Raw genomic sequence first — 20,544 nt, 5'->3', positions numbered from 1 at the left:
GAAAAATAGATTGTTTTTTAATGTTTACGTCACCAGGTTTTGATTAAAGAAATCTGTTTTATTAGGTATAAGCGTTTTTTTTAATGACATTGTATAAAGGGGATGAGGATTTCACTTTTCTTTTTTTATCCGTTAGCTAGCAGTAATGAACCGCATACGTCACACAAGAACAATTGTGACATGTTGTTCTGACCGGGTAATACCCGCCAGGCTATGCTTTAGTTAAGTGAGCGAAAATTTTGTTCTTTTTGTTTCTGTCGACTGGGCTGGATAAATTAACAATCTAACAGTTAAATGTTGAATTTAAAATTGAATTTTGAAGTAATAACGCACGAAATAATGTGCCGGTAAATGGTACATTAATTTTTTTCCTTTAAAACAAAAACTTAATCTGTGGGACTAGAAATATTAAAAAAGTGTGACCTTAATCTAAAAGTCAGAAAGTGCTTGTTTTATCTGTGTAATGTCAGACTGTTGTGAATTTTTAATATATAAACCATAATATACTTTGTTTTTTAGTTTTAAGGATTGTAAAAATAATATGTGTAAAATTGTGTGTAACATTTAAATAATTTTGCCTTGTTATGGCTCGTCATAGAACTATTCGCAATGCTAAAAGTTTTGAGTATGACGACGAAGATGATGTCTATGGACAATCATTCGAGGACAATTACGGAGTATCCCCAGGAACAATTGCTCAATATTCGTACCCAAGATCCAGCTGCGGAAATCAATTCGGGACCTTCATGCCAACAGAGGCTCCCCTTGAAGAAGATGTTTGGCTGGAGGAGGAAGAGGAGAAATTAACAAATTCACCACCAGGTGTTGCATTCTCAAACATCACACACGACTCTGACAAGATAAATGCTTGCATTGAATTAATCCGAGATGTTGTCGGAGAAAATTATTCTGAAGACTTGATGAAAAAGGCTGCTCTAATGTATGATCTCGATGCTGAAAAAGCATTGAATTATTTATTGAATGTGCCACAGAAATTAAAGTTAAGTTCCACTGACAGTATCACAGAGTCAACAACAACGAAAGAACAAAATAGTAAAAATGACAAAGTGCAGTCTGAAGAGAAGAAAGCAAAAGATTTTTTTTCAAGACCAAAGCAAAGGGGAACTTTTAACAAGGTAAATTTTGTTTGGTAAATTTGCCAGCATTTACACTCATTTTTTACCAGCATTTACACTCAAACTAAAATACTATTTTCTTATGTAATATTTTTTTTCAGAGTGCAACTACCTTAATTGTAACAACAACATCAGAAAACAAAAGCAGAGATTTCCAAAAAGACACCATGACAGAAACTGCAACTGTAAAAAAAGTTGAAACCACTTCTAGAACTCCAATTAAAACTGGATTTTCAATGCCATCTTCCTCAAAAACTAATAGTAAAGCTAACACTAAGTTAAGTAATAAACTAAACAATGAAAATATAAGTGAAAGTACAAGTAACTTACTGAAAGTTAACAAGAATACAAATCTATTACTTACACCCACCCGAAAAGGAATGGAGAATCCTGAATTGGGTTCAACTCCTGGCACTCCCGGGAAAAATAAAATAACAATAAATTATGAGGTAAAAAAATGGTATATATATATTTTGTTTATGCAGTAGAGTAATAATATACTTGTGTTTATATTGCATGAAGGTATCTACAATTTTAAATTTAAATAACTGAAATTTAATATTTAGAAAGAATATAATAAAAGGGAAAAAAGTGAAAAGAAGCAAATAAGCATGGTTGTTATTGGTCATGTGGATGCTGGTAAATCCACTATGATGGGTCATATTTTGTTTCAAAAAGGAATGGTATCAAAAAGAGTTATTCACAAATATGAACAGGTAATTCTAATTTAGCATTTATTAGATGTTTTTTTTGTTATTAAAAAATGGAGTTAAGCCTTATTTTTGGGCTGCATTTTAACTATTTGAATGATTGCCTATAAATCACTTATTAAAATATGGTCGCAACCAATATTTGAACTTTTTTCACAAATTGTATTTTTTAATTTAAAGTATATATATAGGCTTATACATAGATGTCATTTATCAAGCCCTGTTATATATATGACTTGATTACAAATAAACATAAATTAATTATGAAAAATGATGCACAATATTATTTGTTGATTAAAATATTAAAACAACTTTGATTTCTATTCATTATTAAGGAGTCGAAAAAAATGGGAAAATCTTCATTTGCATTCGCTTGGGTCTTGGATGAAACTGGAGAAGAACGGATGAGAGGAGTCACTATGGATGTTGCCCAGAACAAGTTCGAGACAGATCATAGAATTATTACTTTGATGGATGCACCAGGACATAGAGATTTTATTCCAAATATGATAACAGGTTGGTAACATTTTTTTAAAAATTTTCTGCACAACTTTTTTAATCCTACATAACAATTTTTAAACTATTGTTATATGAATAAGTTTATCTTTGATAATTTTATTAGGTGCATCACAAGCTGATGTAGCCACTTTAGTGGTAGGTGCAAGCACAGGAGAATTTGAAGCTGGGTTTGGTGTGGGAGGACAGACAAGGGAGCATGCCTTACTTGTTCGATCACTTGGTGTCTCCCAACTTGTTGTCGCAGTAAATAAACTAGACACAGCTGATTGGTCACAAAAAAGGTAACTTTAAGGCTTTACCTAGTTCTTTTAATAGATCTTAATTAAAAGCTGATATCTTTTTTAAAATTAATAGATCTTAATTAAAAGCTGATATCTCGTAAATCTGTAATTTTTTACAAGCTTTTTTTGTTTTTTTTATTTTTGTAGTATGTCATTTATTTCTACATTTGTTGTTTGTTTTAGGTTTGATGAAATTGTAAATAAACTAAAACAATTTCTAAAGCAAGCTGGGTTTAAGGAGTCAGATGTAAGTTATGTTCCAGTGAGTGGTTTGCTGGGTGAAAATTTGGTAAATCCATCGAAGGAGCCTGCTTTAATATCGTGGTATAAAGGACCCTCGTTACTACAGGTATTTATTTATCATTGAAAAATATTGGGAAAACTGTATTTAGCATATTATATTAACTGGCTCTTTATTTCATTATAAATGTAAATACACTTATGTAAAATAAATGTTTTTATTGCAGAAAGAAATTATGGTATATTTAACAATCCAGCTTTTTATTGTAAATTATGTGTTGTTTTTAGGTAATGGATCAGTTTAAACCACCAGCAAGGCCGGTAGAACATCCACTTAGGTTTTGTGTGAATGATGTGTTTAAAGGTCAAGGAAGTGGATTGTTTTTAAATGGGAAAATTGAAGCGGGTGGTGTGTGTCCTAACACCAAGGTTTGTGTTTATCCAAAATAAATTATAGTAGTTATAATATTTATTAACCGTCATTGTATACTAGTTTATTTTGGCAGCATGGTGTTGTAGTCAGAACACTTGCAACACTACATGAGGTAGTGGGTTTAATCCCTACTGCTTTTATTCTGTAGCGCCCTTGAGTGAAGTGCAATAAACAGTTTGAACTTCTGGTGAGCCAGCACTTAATTAGCAGCTTTATTATTAAGCAATTACATTTAATAATATCCCAAACTGCCAATGGCAGCTTATAAAAAAATTTCTTTATGTCTAATAAAGCTGGTTAATATTTTTTTTTTAAATTATAGGTTAAAAAATAAAAAAAATTATTTAAGATGTTAAGGTAATTTAATACACACAAATATTAGTTGCAGCCTTAACTTATCTATTTTGCTTTACAAAACAAGCATTTTGGGTAATTTATGACCATTGTATCATGTCTTAAAGGTGATTGTGATGCCAGCTGGTGAGAAGGGTCTCATAAAACAAGTGGAAAGCAATGAGGGAGGGGAGAGATTAGAGTTTGCCTTAGCAGGCGAGCATGTAACTCTTGTATTGAATGGAGTTGATGTGATGAAAGTAACTACAGGAAGTATTGTCTGTAATATTGAGAACCCAATTCGTGCCGTGACAAGATTACAAGCAAGGTAAGTAACAGATGTATAACATCTAGATGTAAACTTTTAATTTAAAAAAAAATTTTTTTGTTAAATAACTTGGATCATCTAAAGGTCATAATCTTTTTAGAACTGTAAAAGTAAATTGATGCAAGTAATAAGACCAATATGAAATAAATAATGCAATTATAAAATGTTTATATTTAAAAGTTTAAAACTATAAATTGAAAGTTATCTGATAATTTTATTGCCATATGCAATTTACACCTTTACTAAAACTTATACTTTGTTAAAACTTTTTTTTTCACAGAATAATAGTTTTTAACATTGAAGTACCAATAACCAGAGGTTTTCCTGTTGAACTGCATTACAAATCAGTTTATGAGCCTGCAATTATCAGAAGATTACTCAGCAAACTCCATAAAAGCACTGGTGAAGTTGTTGCCAAGAAACCAAAACTCATTACCAAAGTATGCAAAGTTGTTTTTTTAACATTGTTTTTTTTGGAATGTTGTATTTTCTCGCTCTACAATTTAATTTTATTTATGAGCTATTAAAGTTTTGTATGAAGCAGTTTTTGCTTGGTTAACTTTAAATAAAGGCATTTTAAGTTAATTGTTTGTTTTAGGGGCAAAATGCTTTGGTAGAGGTTGAAGTCACTAGACCACTTTGTTTGGAAGAATACTCTACACTAAAAGAACTGGGCCGTTTTACTTTGCGTTATGGCGGTTCAACTATTGCTGCATGTGTAGTAACCCAGTTACTTAGATAACCCCATGTGTGGTAACAGTAAAATTTTGGTGAAGAAGGCTATATAGTTGCAATTTTTTTAGTAGAAAAATGATATATTGGGTAATGGGCAAACCTGTGTTGGTGAAAAGAGTTCTATTTTGTTAAGAAATTGTTTATTTTGCTAATATTGAAATGTGACAAGTTGATTCTATTTATTGCTATTTATTGTTTGATTTGCTTTTTTTGCATGATTGCTTTGTTCAGCAAATACAAACACAAACGAAAACAAGTTGTTGTGTTTTTTACTGTAAACTATAACTGGTATCTTAAAAAAACAAGTTTAGTTTGACTAGACATTTTGCGGGTGCGAAATGGAAAATTAAAACAAGTAAATATGTTTAAAATGATCAAATTCCTGATTGTTTGTTGGAAAGTAAAACCATAATTTATCAATTTAATCTAGTTAGTGCTACTTTTTATTGTAAATGTAACACTAGCGTTATATAAAAAAGCTTGCAAAACCAATATTTTGTCTTTAATTTTTGTAAAGTAGCATATATATAAAACTAGTTAACCTTGTGATCATCAGCATGTTTTAAAATTAATCCAACTTAATAAATCTGCCATATTTTTTCTAGAAAAGTATGTTTTACGTCTTTCTATAAGTTTAAAGAACAGCTATCTATTTTTTTAACTTAAAAAAAAGGCTATTGTACTTTCTTTTGTTTTACAATATTCAGTTTAGAAAAAATAAAAAAACAAAAGGTGACACTTTTATGCCACAATGCGGTCATAAGTCTGTTTTTGAAAATAGGCTCGGCCAAATAAAGTAAATCTTGTTGTTTTCAATTTTAATACGAGTTTTAAGTAAGTTGCTGACGCACAAAGAAAATTAGGTTAGTGATTGTCCGTTTAAGGTTTATCTAAATGATATTTATTAAGAAAAAAATTGAGCAATATGTTGTATATTTAGCGCATTATTATATTGTTATTTTGGTTGATTAGCTGTTTAGCTGTTTAAGTCGATTTTTTAATCAAAAAACAAAGAGCCGTTTCTAAATTTAAAAATCAACGTGTAATCGTGTACAACATGGTTAAAGGTAACTGTATTTAAGACAAATTATAAAGAAAATGTCTGGGAGTCTTGATGAAATAGATTTGGCTGCTTTAAGGGTGGGTTTTTGGTTGATTTTTGTTAACATTTAAGTGAAACTAAAAAAAATTAAATAAACTAGTTTGTTCTGGGTAAAAATACAAATGGTCTTAAACTGGTTAAATTGTAGCTAAAATATGTTTATAGTGGTTAAATAAAATTGTTAAAAATTATTTTTTATTAGTTTTTTTTTAGAGTAGTTATATAAATTTTTTGGATAAAAATGTATAAGCACAAAAACAAGAATAGTTTAAAAAAATTAATATTGATTAATCTATAATCAACTTAATTTCGTTGCCTATTTTTACAGGAACCTGCAGGAATATTTGAGTTAGTGGAAGTTGTAGGAAATGGAACTTACGGTCAAGTTTATAAGGGAAGGCATGTTCGAACTGGACAACTCGCTGCCATTAAAGTTATGGATGTTACTGAGGTATAGAATTTTGGTTTTAATTTATTAAAAAAAAAAATTAATGTTATCAAGTGTATGCTTTGTAAATAAAGCAAATGCAAATATCTTTGTTAATTCAAAAGTTTAAATAAATTAATACTAATATATATTATAAGGTATATATAAATATTTTGTTAATCTTGTATACAAAGTAAGTAGTGTTATAGCTATTAAGTTGGTTTGATTTATATTTTAAAATATTTAGTTTGTTATATTGTCAATTTTATTTAAGGATGTTAACTTACCTACATACAAACTATAAGTATATCTTCTTATTAAAATTATAAAAAAGTTAGATTATAAACTTATTATTGACATTTTTATAGAGTTAAATAGCTTACTTATTTTAATGTGCATATTATAGGAAGAAGAAGAAGAAATTAAACTGGAAATAAATATGCTGAAAAAATATTCAGAACATCGAAACATAGCAACCTATTACGGTGCATTTATTAAGAAAACTGCCCCAGGAAATGACGATCAGTTGTGGGCAAGTTGCAATTTTTATTATATCACAAATTTTTTTGTATGTCTCATGTGTCATTATAATAAATCCATCATTTATCGCTAAAAATAGTAATGACAGATCAGTGAGTTATATTACCAGTCTAAACAATACATTTCTCCTATTGCTGAATTAGCAGAATTCTATCAGCTTCCCACAGGCTTTTAATAATGCCATGCTTTACAATATGTTAATCTTTTACAGTTATTTACGCACAACAGCTTAGCCGTCATAGTTTTTAAAATATCAAAACACTATATTAATCTTTTGAATTTCTGTTTGATAGTTGGTAATGGAGTTTTGTGGTGCTGGATCAGTTACTGACCTTGTTAAAGCAGCAAAAGGAAATTCTCTTAAGGAAGAATGGATTGCTTATATTTGTAGGGAAATATTAAAGGTAATAATATAATTTTCTGTTTTAGACCCTATTTAATCACTTGTTTTTTTTAATTTTTATTTTGATTCTTACATTGGCATATACTATTTTTAAAATTTAGGAATGTGTTTAACTTGTTTTTTTTTTCTAGAATACTTGGTTTTAAATAGAAAGTAATTTTATAATGAAACTCCAGTTAATAACATTTTATTATATGAAATTATTGTTGTGAATCAAGAAGTAAAATTGTTTTTTTAAGAAACCTATATGAATTATAGTTGCATCATCGTTTTAAGTAAAGCAACCAATAAAAAAATTTCAAAATAAACAGCAATATACATATGTTTTAACCCAACACTTACACAGGGTTTGCAGCACTTGCACAAGCACAAAGTTATCCATCGAGACATTAAAGGACAAAATGTTCTGTTGACCGAAAATGCAGACGTAAAACTTGTTGATTTTGGAGTAAGCGCACAACTGGATAAAACCATCGGCAGAAGAAACACATTTATCGGAACACCTTATTGGATGGCTCCTGAGGTTATTGCATGCGAACAGAACTCAACTGCTACTTATGATTACAGGGTAAGAGTTATATTTTATCTGGTCTTTGTATGATAAGAAAAACAAATGCAAAACATAATAAAGTTAATTCTGTGGGTAAAATTGTGTTAAAAGCATTGGTTGTTTAGTGCTTTTATATTGAAATGGCTTTTGTTACTAAGTAGTAGGCTATAAATGTTTTTATTTTCTTAGTTTAGCCTAAATAGGATTATAGATTAATCTTTATAGGTTGGTTTAAAATGTTGAATTTAAAATCATTTTGTCTAAGTTAATTTCTATACTGTAGACCTTCGTTTAATTGCCAAAACAATAAAATTAATTTACCGCTTGTGTCAGTTAAACAGTTGCAGACTAAAACTTTTATAGCTATGCCAAATGAGTGGTGTAATAATGTATGTCTCCATTTAATGTTGACTTTTAGCTTATCTGATTCAGATTAACTTTAGTTGAGTATGGATCATATTTGATTGTTTTTTAAATCTTTATTTAACGAGCAAATGTTATTTATGTTTTTTTTATACACCTTTTTTCTAAAAAATCTAAATTTGATAACTTAATTTCTTTTTTACAACCATTATAAAATATAGTTATTATTTTTTTTGATTTTTAATCAAAGGTTAGGCTAGACAATGTCATATTTTTTTGTTTTCTATATCTACTTATACGCTTCGCCAAATCTAAATCAGGATTGTAATTACTGCTTCCTGTCTGCCTGCCTAATTTGTTAAACCAGGTTTCTTTTATTTTAGAGCGACATTTGGTCTCTTGGAATTACTGCAATAGAAATGGCAGAAGGGTCTCCACGTAAGGAAAAAAAATTGTGTTATTACTTTTAATTGTAATTTAGTGTGTGTCGAATCACTCGGCGACTATTTAATTGAAATATAATCCAATTGGTTGTCATTCTTTAATGTGACACTTATACACCTATACTACTCAATAAAATGATATGACTCATACAGTCAATATTGAAGGAAAATGTCTGTGATTTTAAGAATTCCCTTGGCATATATTCTCTTACACTGACTGTCTGACTTAGTTTAAATAGTTTATCAATAATGTAATATTGTCACAGATAGACTCATATAATGTAGTTGGATGTAAGGTAACTCAGCACCGATGTTTATTTATATACAAAAGATTAACAAACCAGAACATTTCCTTATACATTATTAAACTACTTGACTGTAATATTGGCCTAGATTTGATTATGTTTGCAAACTTTTAAGAGTAAATTTTTTTTTAAGTAATTCTAACCTACTTTACAGCTTTGTGTGATATGCATCCTATGCGAGCCTTGTTTTTAATACCAAGAAATGCCCCTCCAAAGTTAAAAGAAAAGCGATGGTCTTCTAGGTCTGTTTTTTTACAATTATACCTAAAAAACTGTGTGTTTTAATAGAAATAAATATAAATAAAAATTTCTAAATGTTTTTAATACAAAAAAATAGCAACTTAAAATGTTTTTGGATTTAATTATGGTGTAACTTTTTGTTTTGTCTTTATGTTAAATATAAAAATAAATATAAGTACTCCACTTTTTTGGGAGTTAATTCCAGTTCTCGCAAATTCTGTTTATGCAAAAACTTCCATAACTTGTTAAGGAGTCATTTTCATTATTCTAATTTTTTTTCTTTATTTTAGGTTTCATAGTTTTGTAGATCAAAGTTTAATAAAGAATTATCATCAGCGATCTGCAACCGATGCCTTACTTCGTCATCCATTTATTAAAGATCAACCCAACGAAAGACAAGTTAAAATTCAACTGAAGGATCATATTGACCGAACCAAGCACAAAAAAGGTAAAAAGAAATAACTTTTGTTTCTGTAACTAAGTTTATATACATTTAATATATTTATTGAATTTTACCTATTTTCAATTAAATAATACCATTTTTGAAAAGAGGAAAATGTTTTTTTTATAAGTATGTAAATTGCCCATTTTATTTAATCAAGGCAGTTTTTATAACAATTTTATTTGTATATATGTCATGAAGTAATGTATGTAATATCTTAGTCATGCTGTTTAAATATGTACCTACATTTATTATAATAAAAAAGTAGTACTACTGAAATAACAAAACAGTTATTTTATTAGTTAATTTTAAAATTAATTTAAATAAAAAGCACTCTTCATGTAAAGTTATTAATAAAATAAATATTTTTCAGATATATTTAGGTAAATGATTTAAAATGTGATATTAAAATATGTTGGTGTAAAACCTTACTAAAATTTTTTTGTTTAATTAAATAATTTTTTTCATTCTGAAGTTGGTGAGCCGGAGTACGAATACAGTGGAAGCGAGGATGAAAAGGAAGATGCACCAGAAGAAGGATCACCAAGTTCCATTGCAGTTGCTCCAGGAGAATCCACGTTGAGGAGGAATTTTCTTCGCCTCCAACAAGATAAAGAAAGGTAAGTGATAAAAAATATTTAAAATTTTTATTTTTATTAAAAAAAAAAAAACTGTTTGTTATTAAACAACAATAAAGTTTCGGTTAGAAATAAGTTGTTTTATTATTTTTTTTATTGTTAAATAATTTCTGTTTTTATGTAACTTTCATTTAGTTTATTAATAGAACAAATATAAGTTTTTTAAAAATAAGATTTTAAGCATATAAACTAAACCATACAGTTTACTAAATGTTAAGTAAGTAAATGACTAAACTATTTTAATAGCGTATGTAAAATTGTATTTATTTTTTGAATTTACTATCTTCCCCCCCTAAAAATTTTACGACAACGGTTAAATATTAACCCAGGTTAAATTAAAAAAGACTTTTTATAGTTTTTTTTTATATATTTTTGTTGTTTTTAACAGATCCGAACAGCAAAGGAGAAAGGAAGAAGCTTCAGAACAACAGAAAAAGTTGGATAAAATTAAAGAAAATAGAAAAAAGGCAGAACAGGTACAAATTAAAGGCAAAAGATTTAAAGAAAAAAACAACAAGAAAAAAATTTTTTTTAATCAATTGAAATTTTTTTGTTAAGCAAGTATTGATATAATTTTTAGAGAGAACAACAGAAAAAGGAACAAGCTCTTAAGGAAGAAAGGATAAGAGAACAACGAAAAAAATTGGAACAAGAACGAAAAATAAAGGTTAGTAAAACTTAAAAATAAAAATAAATATTTCGTTTAGTTAGTTAAACTAACAATTAAACCGAATAAAATCAATAGATTCAAATCTTTAATAAAATTGACAACTAATATTTTTAAATTTTTTAAGGAGGCACAAAGAAGAGAAGAAGCTATGAAAGCTGCTCATCAATCTCCTCCGGAACTTTTACCTAGAAGACCAAAGGATCCTGAAGCATTTAATGTAAGTTTTTTTTAAAAATATTACTCAGAGTCTTGTCAGGTGTAGCCAGATTTTTCTTATATTTAATATTTGTTGTCAGAAATTACTTTGTTAGAATTTCGTTACAATTTTTTTAAATTTTGAAAAAATTCATTAAAAATAAAAACTTTTAAAAGTAAAATATATTTCAAAATCTGAGTTACTATCATTAAATATTTTTTGTTAAATTTTTGTTTACTTTATCGAATAAGAAATCATTTATATTACTTCTTCATCAGAGAGAGCAACCATCTTGGGCTCGTCAGATTGAGGAGAGGAGCAGGAAGAATCGACCGGAGTCTCCTCATCAGCAGCAACAAATACAGCAACAACAACCACAACCTCCTCTTCCACAACAGAGGTTCAGACCAGCTGGACAGGTCAGATGATGCACTAAAAAAATATTTAAAACATTTTTTTTTGTTTTTTTATTATATTATGAATTGTTTTTAATTCCATTTTAAATGTTTTTAATGTAGAATGCATCACCAAACCAAAGTCCAAATATGAGTAGAAAAGTTTACAGCAAACCAGAGCAACCACCTATGCCTAGAAGTAATAATACACTTAAAACTATATTACTTTCTTTTTTAATTACTTGTTTTTTTTTTGTGTGTGTGTTTAATAAATGTGTACAATTGGTATGCTTCTCATGGCATAATTTTTCTTGATTAAGAAAAATATTATTATATCTAAAAAGCCTTATAACATAGTGGAATGTATTAAGTTTAAAAATACATTTTGAATTTCAGTTGTTTATTGATAATATGTAATTTATTTAATTCTGTAACTTTTTTTACATATAGTTCCACAAGACAGTGGAATGGGTGATATAACGCAACATACAAGGTTTGTTCAATGTTTATTTATTTTCCAATAGGCTTGAATATAAAATCAATGAGTTTAAGTTATCTTAATAATACATTTTGAATATCTTAAAATATACAGAAATATGGGAATTGTACCAGCTCGCGTTACGGAATATTCTTCATCTGAGACGAGTGACAGTGATGACTCATTTGAGGAAGGAAACAGGTTACAACTCCTGTTTAAATACTATTGTAAAAAATGGTAAAAAAATTTGAAAAAAAATTGCAAATAAAAAATTCAATATTTTTTAGGTCCAACCAGGGAACTCTAATAACAAGGAAAGACAACATGAATGATAACTATCAACATGAGGTTTATATGTTTAAAATGTTTTTTTTGCCACAAATTTGTCAAATCAAATAACCTACCTATTTTTATTGCCAAATTAGTATTTAAATTTGTAATCTGTGAATAAGACAGTTTTAATTTTTTTGTTAAATTTTTGTTTATTTTTTTTCCTAGGGTCAAAAGTACCAAGGTCGAGATAACGGGGAACTAAACACAAGTCAATCTAGTTGGGACCGAAGAGCAGGGCCCGGGGTTCTCCCTGATCTGTTACCACGACAACATCACCAAGACTTTCCAGAGGCTGAGGTTAAAAATGATTTTAAAAAAAAACAATTTTCTGTTTTAAGATATTCAAAATATGATAACAAGCTAAACAAAATTGTATATTTTTAAACTTTTTGTGCCAAAAATTTATTAAATCTCTATTTTTTGAACAGTCCGTTTCAATTGGAGGTCCATCCTCCAGTTCAAGAGACGACAGAAAAGTGTCAGTGGTTAACGTTAATCCCCATGTCTCCGAACATGCCCCTGTTATCACAACAGATATGCCAGAGATTAGGAAATACAAGAAAAGATTCAATTCAGAAATATTGTGCGCTTCATTGTGGGGTATGTTTTTCTTTTGATAAATTTTGTTATTTTTTGAAAATACATTTTAATAATTTTTAAATATTTAAAGATATAAGTATTATTAATACCGTTTCCAAGTTTTTATTTAGTTTTATTATAAACAATTGGACTTCTTTTTGTATTTTGTTTTAATATATTTATTATAAAAAACTAGCTTATTTAATATGTAATATTACATCAATAAATTTTTGTAAAAATAACAGTAAGTTTCCATAAAAAAATTGGTTTCAAAATTTGCATAAGATCAGGCAGATAATAAATTTTATTTTTAAAACTTGCAGAAACTTTTTCAAATTTTTATGTAAAATGGACATTAAAAAAAGGTTTTTGTTTTAAGGTGTTAACTTACTGATTGGGGCTGACAATGGAATGATGTTGTTAGACAGAAGCGGACAAGGAAAAGTTTATCCTTTAATCAGCAGAAGAAGATTCCAACAGTTAGATGTTTTGGAAGGGCTCAACCTAGTGGTTACTATTTCTGGTTAGTTTTGTTTTGTTATCATTAGTGTTATATGTTTAAGCGAATTTTTATTGCTTTTAAATAAAATTTATTAACATTTGACATTTTTTTTATCCATTTTTACTATTATTTTATTAAACATATTTTCAGTTTGTGATTGTACATTTTTGTGCCTTTATTACTACATTTTTGTAATTTTTTATTTTGATATTTTAGGAAAGAAAAACAAGTTGAGAGTTTATTATTTAAGTTGGTTGAGGAACAAGATTTTGAGGAACGATCCGGAGGTTGAGAAGAAGATCGGATATGCTTCAGTCGGAGATCTTGAGCAATGTACACAATACAAAGTGGTCAAGTAAGTAATAAAAAAATGATTAAAAAAGTAAAAGAAAGTTTTTTTTTTACAATTTATGTGAAACCTATATATTTATAATAAAGTTTGATGGACAATATAATTATGTTTATATATATACTTATATTTTTATATGTCCAATAAAAAACTGCAGTTTGTGGTGTGTGGAAAAATTATTACAGACAAATAATAGTTAAGTGTTGAAACCATATTTTAACAATAAAGTATCAACTAGTTTTAAATGTAAAATAAAGACTTTTTTATTTTTATTATTTCTTTTTATATTCCCAGGTATGAGCGTATTAAGTTTCTTGTGATTGCATTACGCAACAACATTGAAGTTTATGCATGGGCACCCAGACCTTATCACAAGTTTATGGCATTTAAATCTTTTAGTGATCTTCCACATAAACCCATGATTGTGGATCTTACCGTGGAAGAGGGCTCTAGACTCAAGGTACATTAAGTTATATTGTTTGTAATGGTTTTTGACATTTTTATTACATTGAGATAAAATAATTTTTTATATTAATAAAAATGAATTTTTTTTTATGATTTCTCATTTGTTGATTGTTTATTTATCAGTTGTTGTATGGATCTGCCTATGGTTTTCATGCAATTGACGTTGACTCTGGTCAGAACTATGATTTATATATTCCCAGTCATGTAAGTATTTATTAGGTATAGTTGAATTTAATGCTTAACAATTTTTTTTTATTATCTGTGCCAACGTGTTTAAAAAATTCTAAAGACATTTACTAAATACCCAATAACTCTATTGTAATGTCTTATTTTTATCCCACACTGGGTAACGCTGTTTAAGCTACAAAATAGGTCTCTTGAAGGAAAGAAAATCTGGTTTTAAAAATTTAATTAAATTTTGTAAAACCTAAAATAACAACCTTTCTTGAATACCAAATTATTTATATTTGCAGATTGTGCCTCCAATTACAGCACATGCTATTATCCTACTTCCTAACTCTGATGGAATGGAGTTGTTAGTTTGTTATGAGGACGAAGGTGTATATGTTAATACTTATGCCAGTATAAGTAAGGATATAGTACTACAGTGGGGTGAGCAACCTACTTCGGTGGCCTACATAAGATCAGGTTAGTTGGCTTGTTTATTAGTTTTAATGTTTTTGATGTACTTTATATTTAGAATGCCATTTTTTCAATATATAGTTGTATAGTTGTATTTTTAGAAAATTAACATTTAAATAGATTATTTAAAAATTTTGTTACCAAATTTTGTTTTAAGATTATGTTATTATTTTTGTGCTGTGGAATTCATTTAAATTAGTAAAATATATAAAAAAAAGTTTTTTGTCTAATTTTACATAAAAATATTTTATTTTAGGTCAAATTATGGGTTGGGGCGAAAAGGCAATTGAGATTCGATCCGTTGACACAGGTCACCTTGACGGAGTTTTCATGCATAAGAGAGCCCAGAGGCTCAAATTCTTATGCGAGAGAAACGACAAAGTTTTTTTCGCATCAGTCCAGAGCTCTTCATCGAGCCAAGTTTATTTTATGGCCCTTAACCGTAATTTACAGATGAACTGGTAATCAGACTAGTCCTGGCCTTGCACTTGAATGACCTGTCTGGCATATGCAAGGCTCGCAAATGTGCCAAGACCCTTACTCTGACTCGCCTTCCTAAATATGTCACAACCGTCCCTTAATTTTATATGTTCATGAATTTCAGGCCATTTTTGTGCTACGATTTTCATTTCAGTGGCATTTCTGTTGGTCTCGACAGTGTAATTACCTATAATGCATTTTCTCATCAATTAAAATGGGCTTTAACATAAGGCCTTTTCCATAGTAGTGGGATAATTCCGTGTTGTACTATTGTCTGTATATGTCAGTGTATAGATGACTTTGTCGAATAAGCAACACTACCTTGGTGAATAATGTTGCAATTGGGTCGTAGCTAACTTAGAGAGTAAGGGTGCAGTATAATAACACCTCTGGTCGCTCTTCGATGCAATAACCCCCCTTTTTCTTTTTTGAGATAAACTTTTTTTCAATACCGCTCTTTTTTTCCTATTTTCGCTGCTTCTCTCGTTTTTAATATGTACAAAACCAATGAAATCTTCCCTTCGGTCACGTTAGCATGGTGTATTTTCCCTTGACACGTTCTTTTTTGTATGATAAAATAACTTGTTAAAATCAAATCAGTATTTTTTCTTCTTTTTTTTAACGAGTAGTTTTGTTTGGATAACATTTCGTTGCAAACTCCTTTTTTTGTTTCGGTGAATTTCGAGTAACAAATATGTATGTCTGTGCGTTAAAACGTGGATTAAAATAATTTGTATCATAATTTTTAATTGTCAATTTATTAAAAAGATTGTAAGGTTTGTAAAAAAGCTAAAGGCAGTTGCTACACATTTAGTTTTTAGATTTTTTAAAGTCGATTATAAAAGTAACGACTTTACAGCTTACACTAACGGTTGGTTCAATTAACAAACTAAAACATCGTTCAAAATTTTATTCAGAATTACATTTTAGTCACAATATGTTTCAAGCGATTTTTATTGTCATTTCTTTTTCTGAGAAACGGAGCCTTTTGAGGTGGCTTCACCGGGTGAGGTAGACGCTACACGCCTCGAAGATTTGTTAGGTGGGTGTGACTGGGGCTGGGACGAGTATCGGAGCGAATTTTTTGTGTAGCCCCAGTCTTGTGGGTACTTGGATATGTTGCCCATGTAGCCTTGGTTGACCTTAAAAGATAAGGAAATGTTAAACTACAAAGCATGTAAAGAAAATGGGAAAAAATATTTAAACTAAGTGTAACATAACTACAACACTTACTCTCCAGTCGTCCTCCCATACATAGTGATTGTAATGAGGTTCTTTGGACGAAATTCGCTTCAGGATAGCTTGGTTTTCGTGAGTTACGCGTAACAACTCACGTTGACGTCTTGTTTTGTTTAAACTTTTTTTTTCGTAGCTGTTCCAATTGTCAATACGGCTCTGTTTAATAACTGTTATTAAGTTTGGTTAACGCATTACAGTGTATTGAAATTTGTTAAAATATTATGTTTTCTAGGGATGGGCCAAAATTAAAATTACTCGGATTCGTCGAATTCGAGTAATTAAAAATAAGATTCGATCGAGTCCGAGTACTCAGCTATGACGTCATCGATTTAAATGCCAATAAGCGTAAGCCGAAGTAAACTGCGCAATTCAAGTATAAAGAGCTATTTTACTAATCATTTTTATTACAACTCAACACGAAATCAAATTATTTGCAATTAATTTAATTAATAGAAAGGAATTAATTTAATAGCAATAACCAACTTTTTCCAAATTTACGTGTAAAAATGTTAACATTTCCACATGCTTCGACTTCAAACGATTTCGCAATGGCGAAACTACAACACCAGACGAACTAAATAGGCGCTCAGATGACACACTTGTTGGAGGGCAAGAAAAAAACGAAATGGCTAAGTTAAACAACGCAGGGCGCTCATTGCGATGCTTCGCCCAAAATTCCAATGGACATTTGGTAGATTTAATACGCGGAGATGCCATATATTGAGCAACGTGACTTTTTATGTGCTGCTCGTATGATGTATCTATCATTGCTTGTGATTGTGACAACTGTTCATCTTCACACGTACAGTCAAAGACGATGCTATCAATATTTTCATCGCAAGATGATGATGGCTCGCTTGAATCATCGATGCCGTCACTAGTAGTATGATGTTTAATGGCGGCCTGTTCAATCAGGTTTTTTATACGCAGTATTTCTTTATCATCTGCACACCACGATGTTTTTATTCGTGGATCTAATACTGAAGCCATCGCACAAGTGTCGTAAATAATGTCGTTGTAAAAATATGCTTCACGGGGTTGCTTTTGGCCTTGTTTAGGTACTAAAAATCTGTATTCTATCTTCTTGTTTAAAACGTCTAAAAAACTAGAAATTCCAAATAGTTCGTTGTTATTACTTTGGATTGTAAAACCATTAATTTTTTTTATTAAGTTACTTTGTAATGGCAGCACTTTCGCGATTGTTGCTTTTGCATTGCTTAATTCAAGGGTAGCTATTTCAAATATCTTTAGGGCGACTACCAGAGATTCCGCTATTTTCCACTGTGTGAATGATAAGGCCTCGCAAACCCCATAAGTTAAATGTATGTAATTAATTGCTTCTTTTTGTTCAATGATCCTCTCCAGCATATGATAGGTGGAGTTCCACCTGGTGGGAACCTCTTGAATGAGCTTGTGCTGAGGCATCTCGTTTGCTAATTGGTATTCTTTAAGTCGAGCAGTATCGCGCGCTGAATGATGAAAATGCTTAACAATTTTTCGCGACATCGCGAGAGTGTCAATAATAGACTGTTCACAATCCTTTAACGAACTTTGAATTATCAGGTTCAAAGTATGAGCCATGCATCTCACCCCTGAAATGTCAACATTGGCAGCATTGTCGCTAACTATGTAATCAAATTTAACTCCCCAGGTAAGTTCTTGAATGCGAATTTCGTTTAAAATATTTTCTGAGGTGTGCGAGCCTTCTAGTTCGTTGCAAGCCAACACGTAAGAAAAGCGACAAAGGTCTCCTTTTACCCAAGAAACAAAATTGACAGTGACACTCATGTAGGCTAAATTTTGTAGACTGGTCCATATATCCGTTGTTGCACTGGTCGATCCTACTTTATTGTTCAAGTTGGCCATGATTTTTTGTTTAACTTGATTATAAATTTGTGGTAGGGCTTGCTTTGTAATATATTTTCGTGATGGAATGTTATACCGAGGTTGAATCTCATTCATTAATCGCTGAAATCCTTTGTTTTCTACGATAGAAAGTGGTAAAAAATCGATGGCGATCATCTCACAAATACGTTTGGTAATGGCTTGCGTCAGTGGATGGTTGGGCAAAAAACTTTGCTTTTTGGTTAAAACATCATCGATTGTAAGCTGAGATTTTCTTTTTTTTGCAAATATTTCCGTACTGGTCGATGCCTGTTCTTGTTCGCTAGTCTTGTTTTTTACATCAATATTATGGCGCGATAAAAGATGTTTTATTAACGAACTTGTTGTAAAATTAGCATTGCTTTTACCGCGGCTAATACGGGAATTGCACAAACTGCAAATAGCCTTACAATTATCTTTTAAACAAATATCGAAATAATTCCATACGTATGATGTTTTTGATGTCATTTTTAAATGAATATAAAAGCAGAACACTGTTACTCCTGTATTATAAGCTTCGCATTGTTGCGCAATTATTGCACAATTACGATAAACGGTGCTACGGCAACAAAAGCAGACATGTCCAGACAAGTTTAATATCTCAAAAAAAAATGAAATACCGTCTCTCTTATAATCGTTACAATTGATTAAAAACACATGCGTGAGATTCGGCAGCCGAGTCCAAAAAAAATATTCGACGAGCCCGAATCCTGAAAAACTCAATACTCGGGTCGAGTACTCGGACTCGGATTCGACTCGGCCCATCCCTAAATTGTTTTCCCTACCTTTGTTCTCATGATGTAGCTCATTTTTTCCATCAAAATTCGGTTATCTCGTTCGATGGTTGATAAACGCTCTTCTTCCATTTGCAGCTTTTTAAGATTTAAATGAAGATGCATGTAAGTTTCCGGGGGCACTTTGTCGATCAACGGCCGTGCTAGAAATATTAAATGGAATTTTAGAGCTAACCCATTCGTTATTAATTTGGCTGGTCAAGTAATCTTTACTGCGGTCTAAACTATATATAATCACCGGTGAATAAATCATTCTAAACGGGATCTGTTTGAATTTGTTGTAGAAAAAAAATCAACAATTTGCATTTTTTTTTAAAAATTACCATGAGTTACTTTTCGTCGATGAAAATCAAATCTACTTTTGTCCCATCTTTTTTTCAGCAACTTGTTGTTTGCCGGGGTGATCGGTTGATAGGCCCTATGCATTTTGAAGGCCCAGAGTAAAACTAAAACCTATACTATTCTACTTACTTACCAATATTAAACAAACCCAGCCATTTTTTTCAGCGTAAATAAACTTTAAACCTTACTAATGTGATGTAATAGACGCCATTTTGTGACGTCATAATGACATATGCAATTTCAACCGTAAAATTGCTAAACATAATTTTTTGTTTTTTTAACCTTGTTTTGTAATTTACCCTTTATTTACTAAAAAAATGATACAAAATTTGCAAATTTTATAATAAAGTCGTCAAAATATTTTTAATTATTAAATATTTAAATATAAGGATATTAATTTAAACCCTTTCTAAATGGGTATGCTAAATCATGAGGTAGGTGATATCATATATATTATATTAAATAAATGCTTTAAATAAATGCTCACTTGGTATATCTAACAAAAGCCACTGCAAACGCTTATCATCAATTGATTGAAATGGAGCCAGCACTGGTTTTCTTTTTGCAACATGATCTTTTAAGCTCGTGTTCATAATGTCAAACCATTTATCAATAGTTATAAAAAAATCACCCATTTTATTATATCCCTGTTCTTTTAGTTCCATTCCGACAAATAAACATCTTAATAAATAATATAGTATACAGGTTAGTATCAAGTTTTGACGTAAAATATTAATTTTGCGAAATCTTTAACAAAAATTTTAATTTTATTATATTTGCAATGGTCTAACTAACATTCGAAAAAAAACTTTATTAAGTTAAACCATTTCAATCAACAAAAGTTCTATCAAGTTCATTTATCAGGCTGCCTATCATATACCCTTATCTATGTAGTCAGCGGCAATCCATGGGCCAATTTAAAGCAGGCAATAAGGAAATTTATTGAACAATCTTTTAAGATAACAACGATGGCATTGTGTTATAAATCAAAGTAAAATCTTTTTCTAAATTTAAAAAAAAAATTTCTT

General features: G+C 29.9%; 4 protein-coding genes across 4 annotated transcripts; 2 read left to right on the top strand and 2 right to left on the bottom strand.

Annotated features, from left to right (window-relative positions):
* The first annotated feature begins 524 nt into the window (after window positions 1-524).
* LOC145749431 (HBS1-like protein) lies at window positions 525-4,950 on the top strand. The gene is made up of 10 exons (XM_082565196.1): window positions 525-1,136; window positions 1,238-1,585; window positions 1,703-1,852; window positions 2,182-2,362; window positions 2,469-2,646; window positions 2,830-2,995; window positions 3,175-3,315; window positions 3,781-3,980; window positions 4,261-4,420; window positions 4,579-4,950. The coding sequence occupies exons 1-10, from the start codon at window positions 585-587 to the stop codon at window positions 4,720-4,722; spliced, it is 2,220 nt and encodes a 739-aa protein (XP_082421322.1). The 5' UTR covers window positions 525-584; the 3' UTR covers window positions 4,723-4,950.
* Window positions 4,951-5,614: 664 nt separating this feature from the next.
* Window positions 5,615-15,999, top strand: LOC145749905 (mitogen-activated protein kinase kinase kinase kinase 4-like). Its single transcript, XM_082565787.1, has 25 exons — window positions 5,615-5,855; window positions 6,146-6,268; window positions 6,651-6,776; window positions 7,078-7,188; window positions 7,534-7,755; window positions 8,484-8,538; window positions 9,003-9,090; window positions 9,379-9,536; window positions 10,006-10,150; window positions 10,557-10,644; window positions 10,749-10,835; window positions 10,963-11,055; window positions 11,313-11,453; window positions 11,553-11,628; window positions 11,880-11,922; window positions 12,022-12,108; window positions 12,195-12,255; window positions 12,406-12,537; window positions 12,669-12,840; window positions 13,199-13,342; window positions 13,538-13,676; window positions 13,965-14,130; window positions 14,259-14,339; window positions 14,609-14,783; window positions 15,034-15,999. The coding sequence occupies exons 1-25, from the start codon at window positions 5,814-5,816 to the stop codon at window positions 15,240-15,242; spliced, it is 2,964 nt and encodes a 987-aa protein (XP_082421913.1). The 5' UTR covers window positions 5,615-5,813; the 3' UTR covers window positions 15,243-15,999.
* A 217-nt stretch (window positions 16,000-16,216) lies between these two features.
* On the bottom strand, window positions 16,217-19,600 carry LOC145750713 (sperm axonemal maintenance protein CFAP97D1-like). Its single transcript, XM_082566799.1, has 4 exons — window positions 19,498-19,600; window positions 19,166-19,317; window positions 16,491-16,652; window positions 16,217-16,399 (listed from the first exon to the last, which is right to left on the bottom strand). The coding sequence occupies exons 1-4, from the start codon at window positions 19,598-19,600 to the stop codon at window positions 16,217-16,219; spliced, it is 600 nt and encodes a 199-aa protein (XP_082422925.1).
* On the bottom strand, window positions 16,962-18,848 carry LOC145749535 (zinc finger BED domain-containing protein 4-like). The gene has a single exon (XM_082565324.1). It carries the CDS (start codon window positions 18,846-18,848, stop codon window positions 16,962-16,964), a length of 1,887 nt encoding a protein of 628 aa, XP_082421450.1.
* Window positions 19,601-20,544: the final 944 nt, after the last annotated feature.

Source organism: Corella eumyota, chromosome 4 (assembly GCF_963082875.1).
Source record: "Corella eumyota chromosome 4, kaCorEumy4.1, whole genome shotgun sequence".
NCBI classification, from domain to species: Eukaryota; Metazoa; Chordata; class Ascidiacea; order Phlebobranchia; family Corellidae; genus Corella; species Corella eumyota.
Note: the sequence above shows the minus strand (reverse complement) of the source record. Positions and strands in the feature narration are given on the sequence as shown.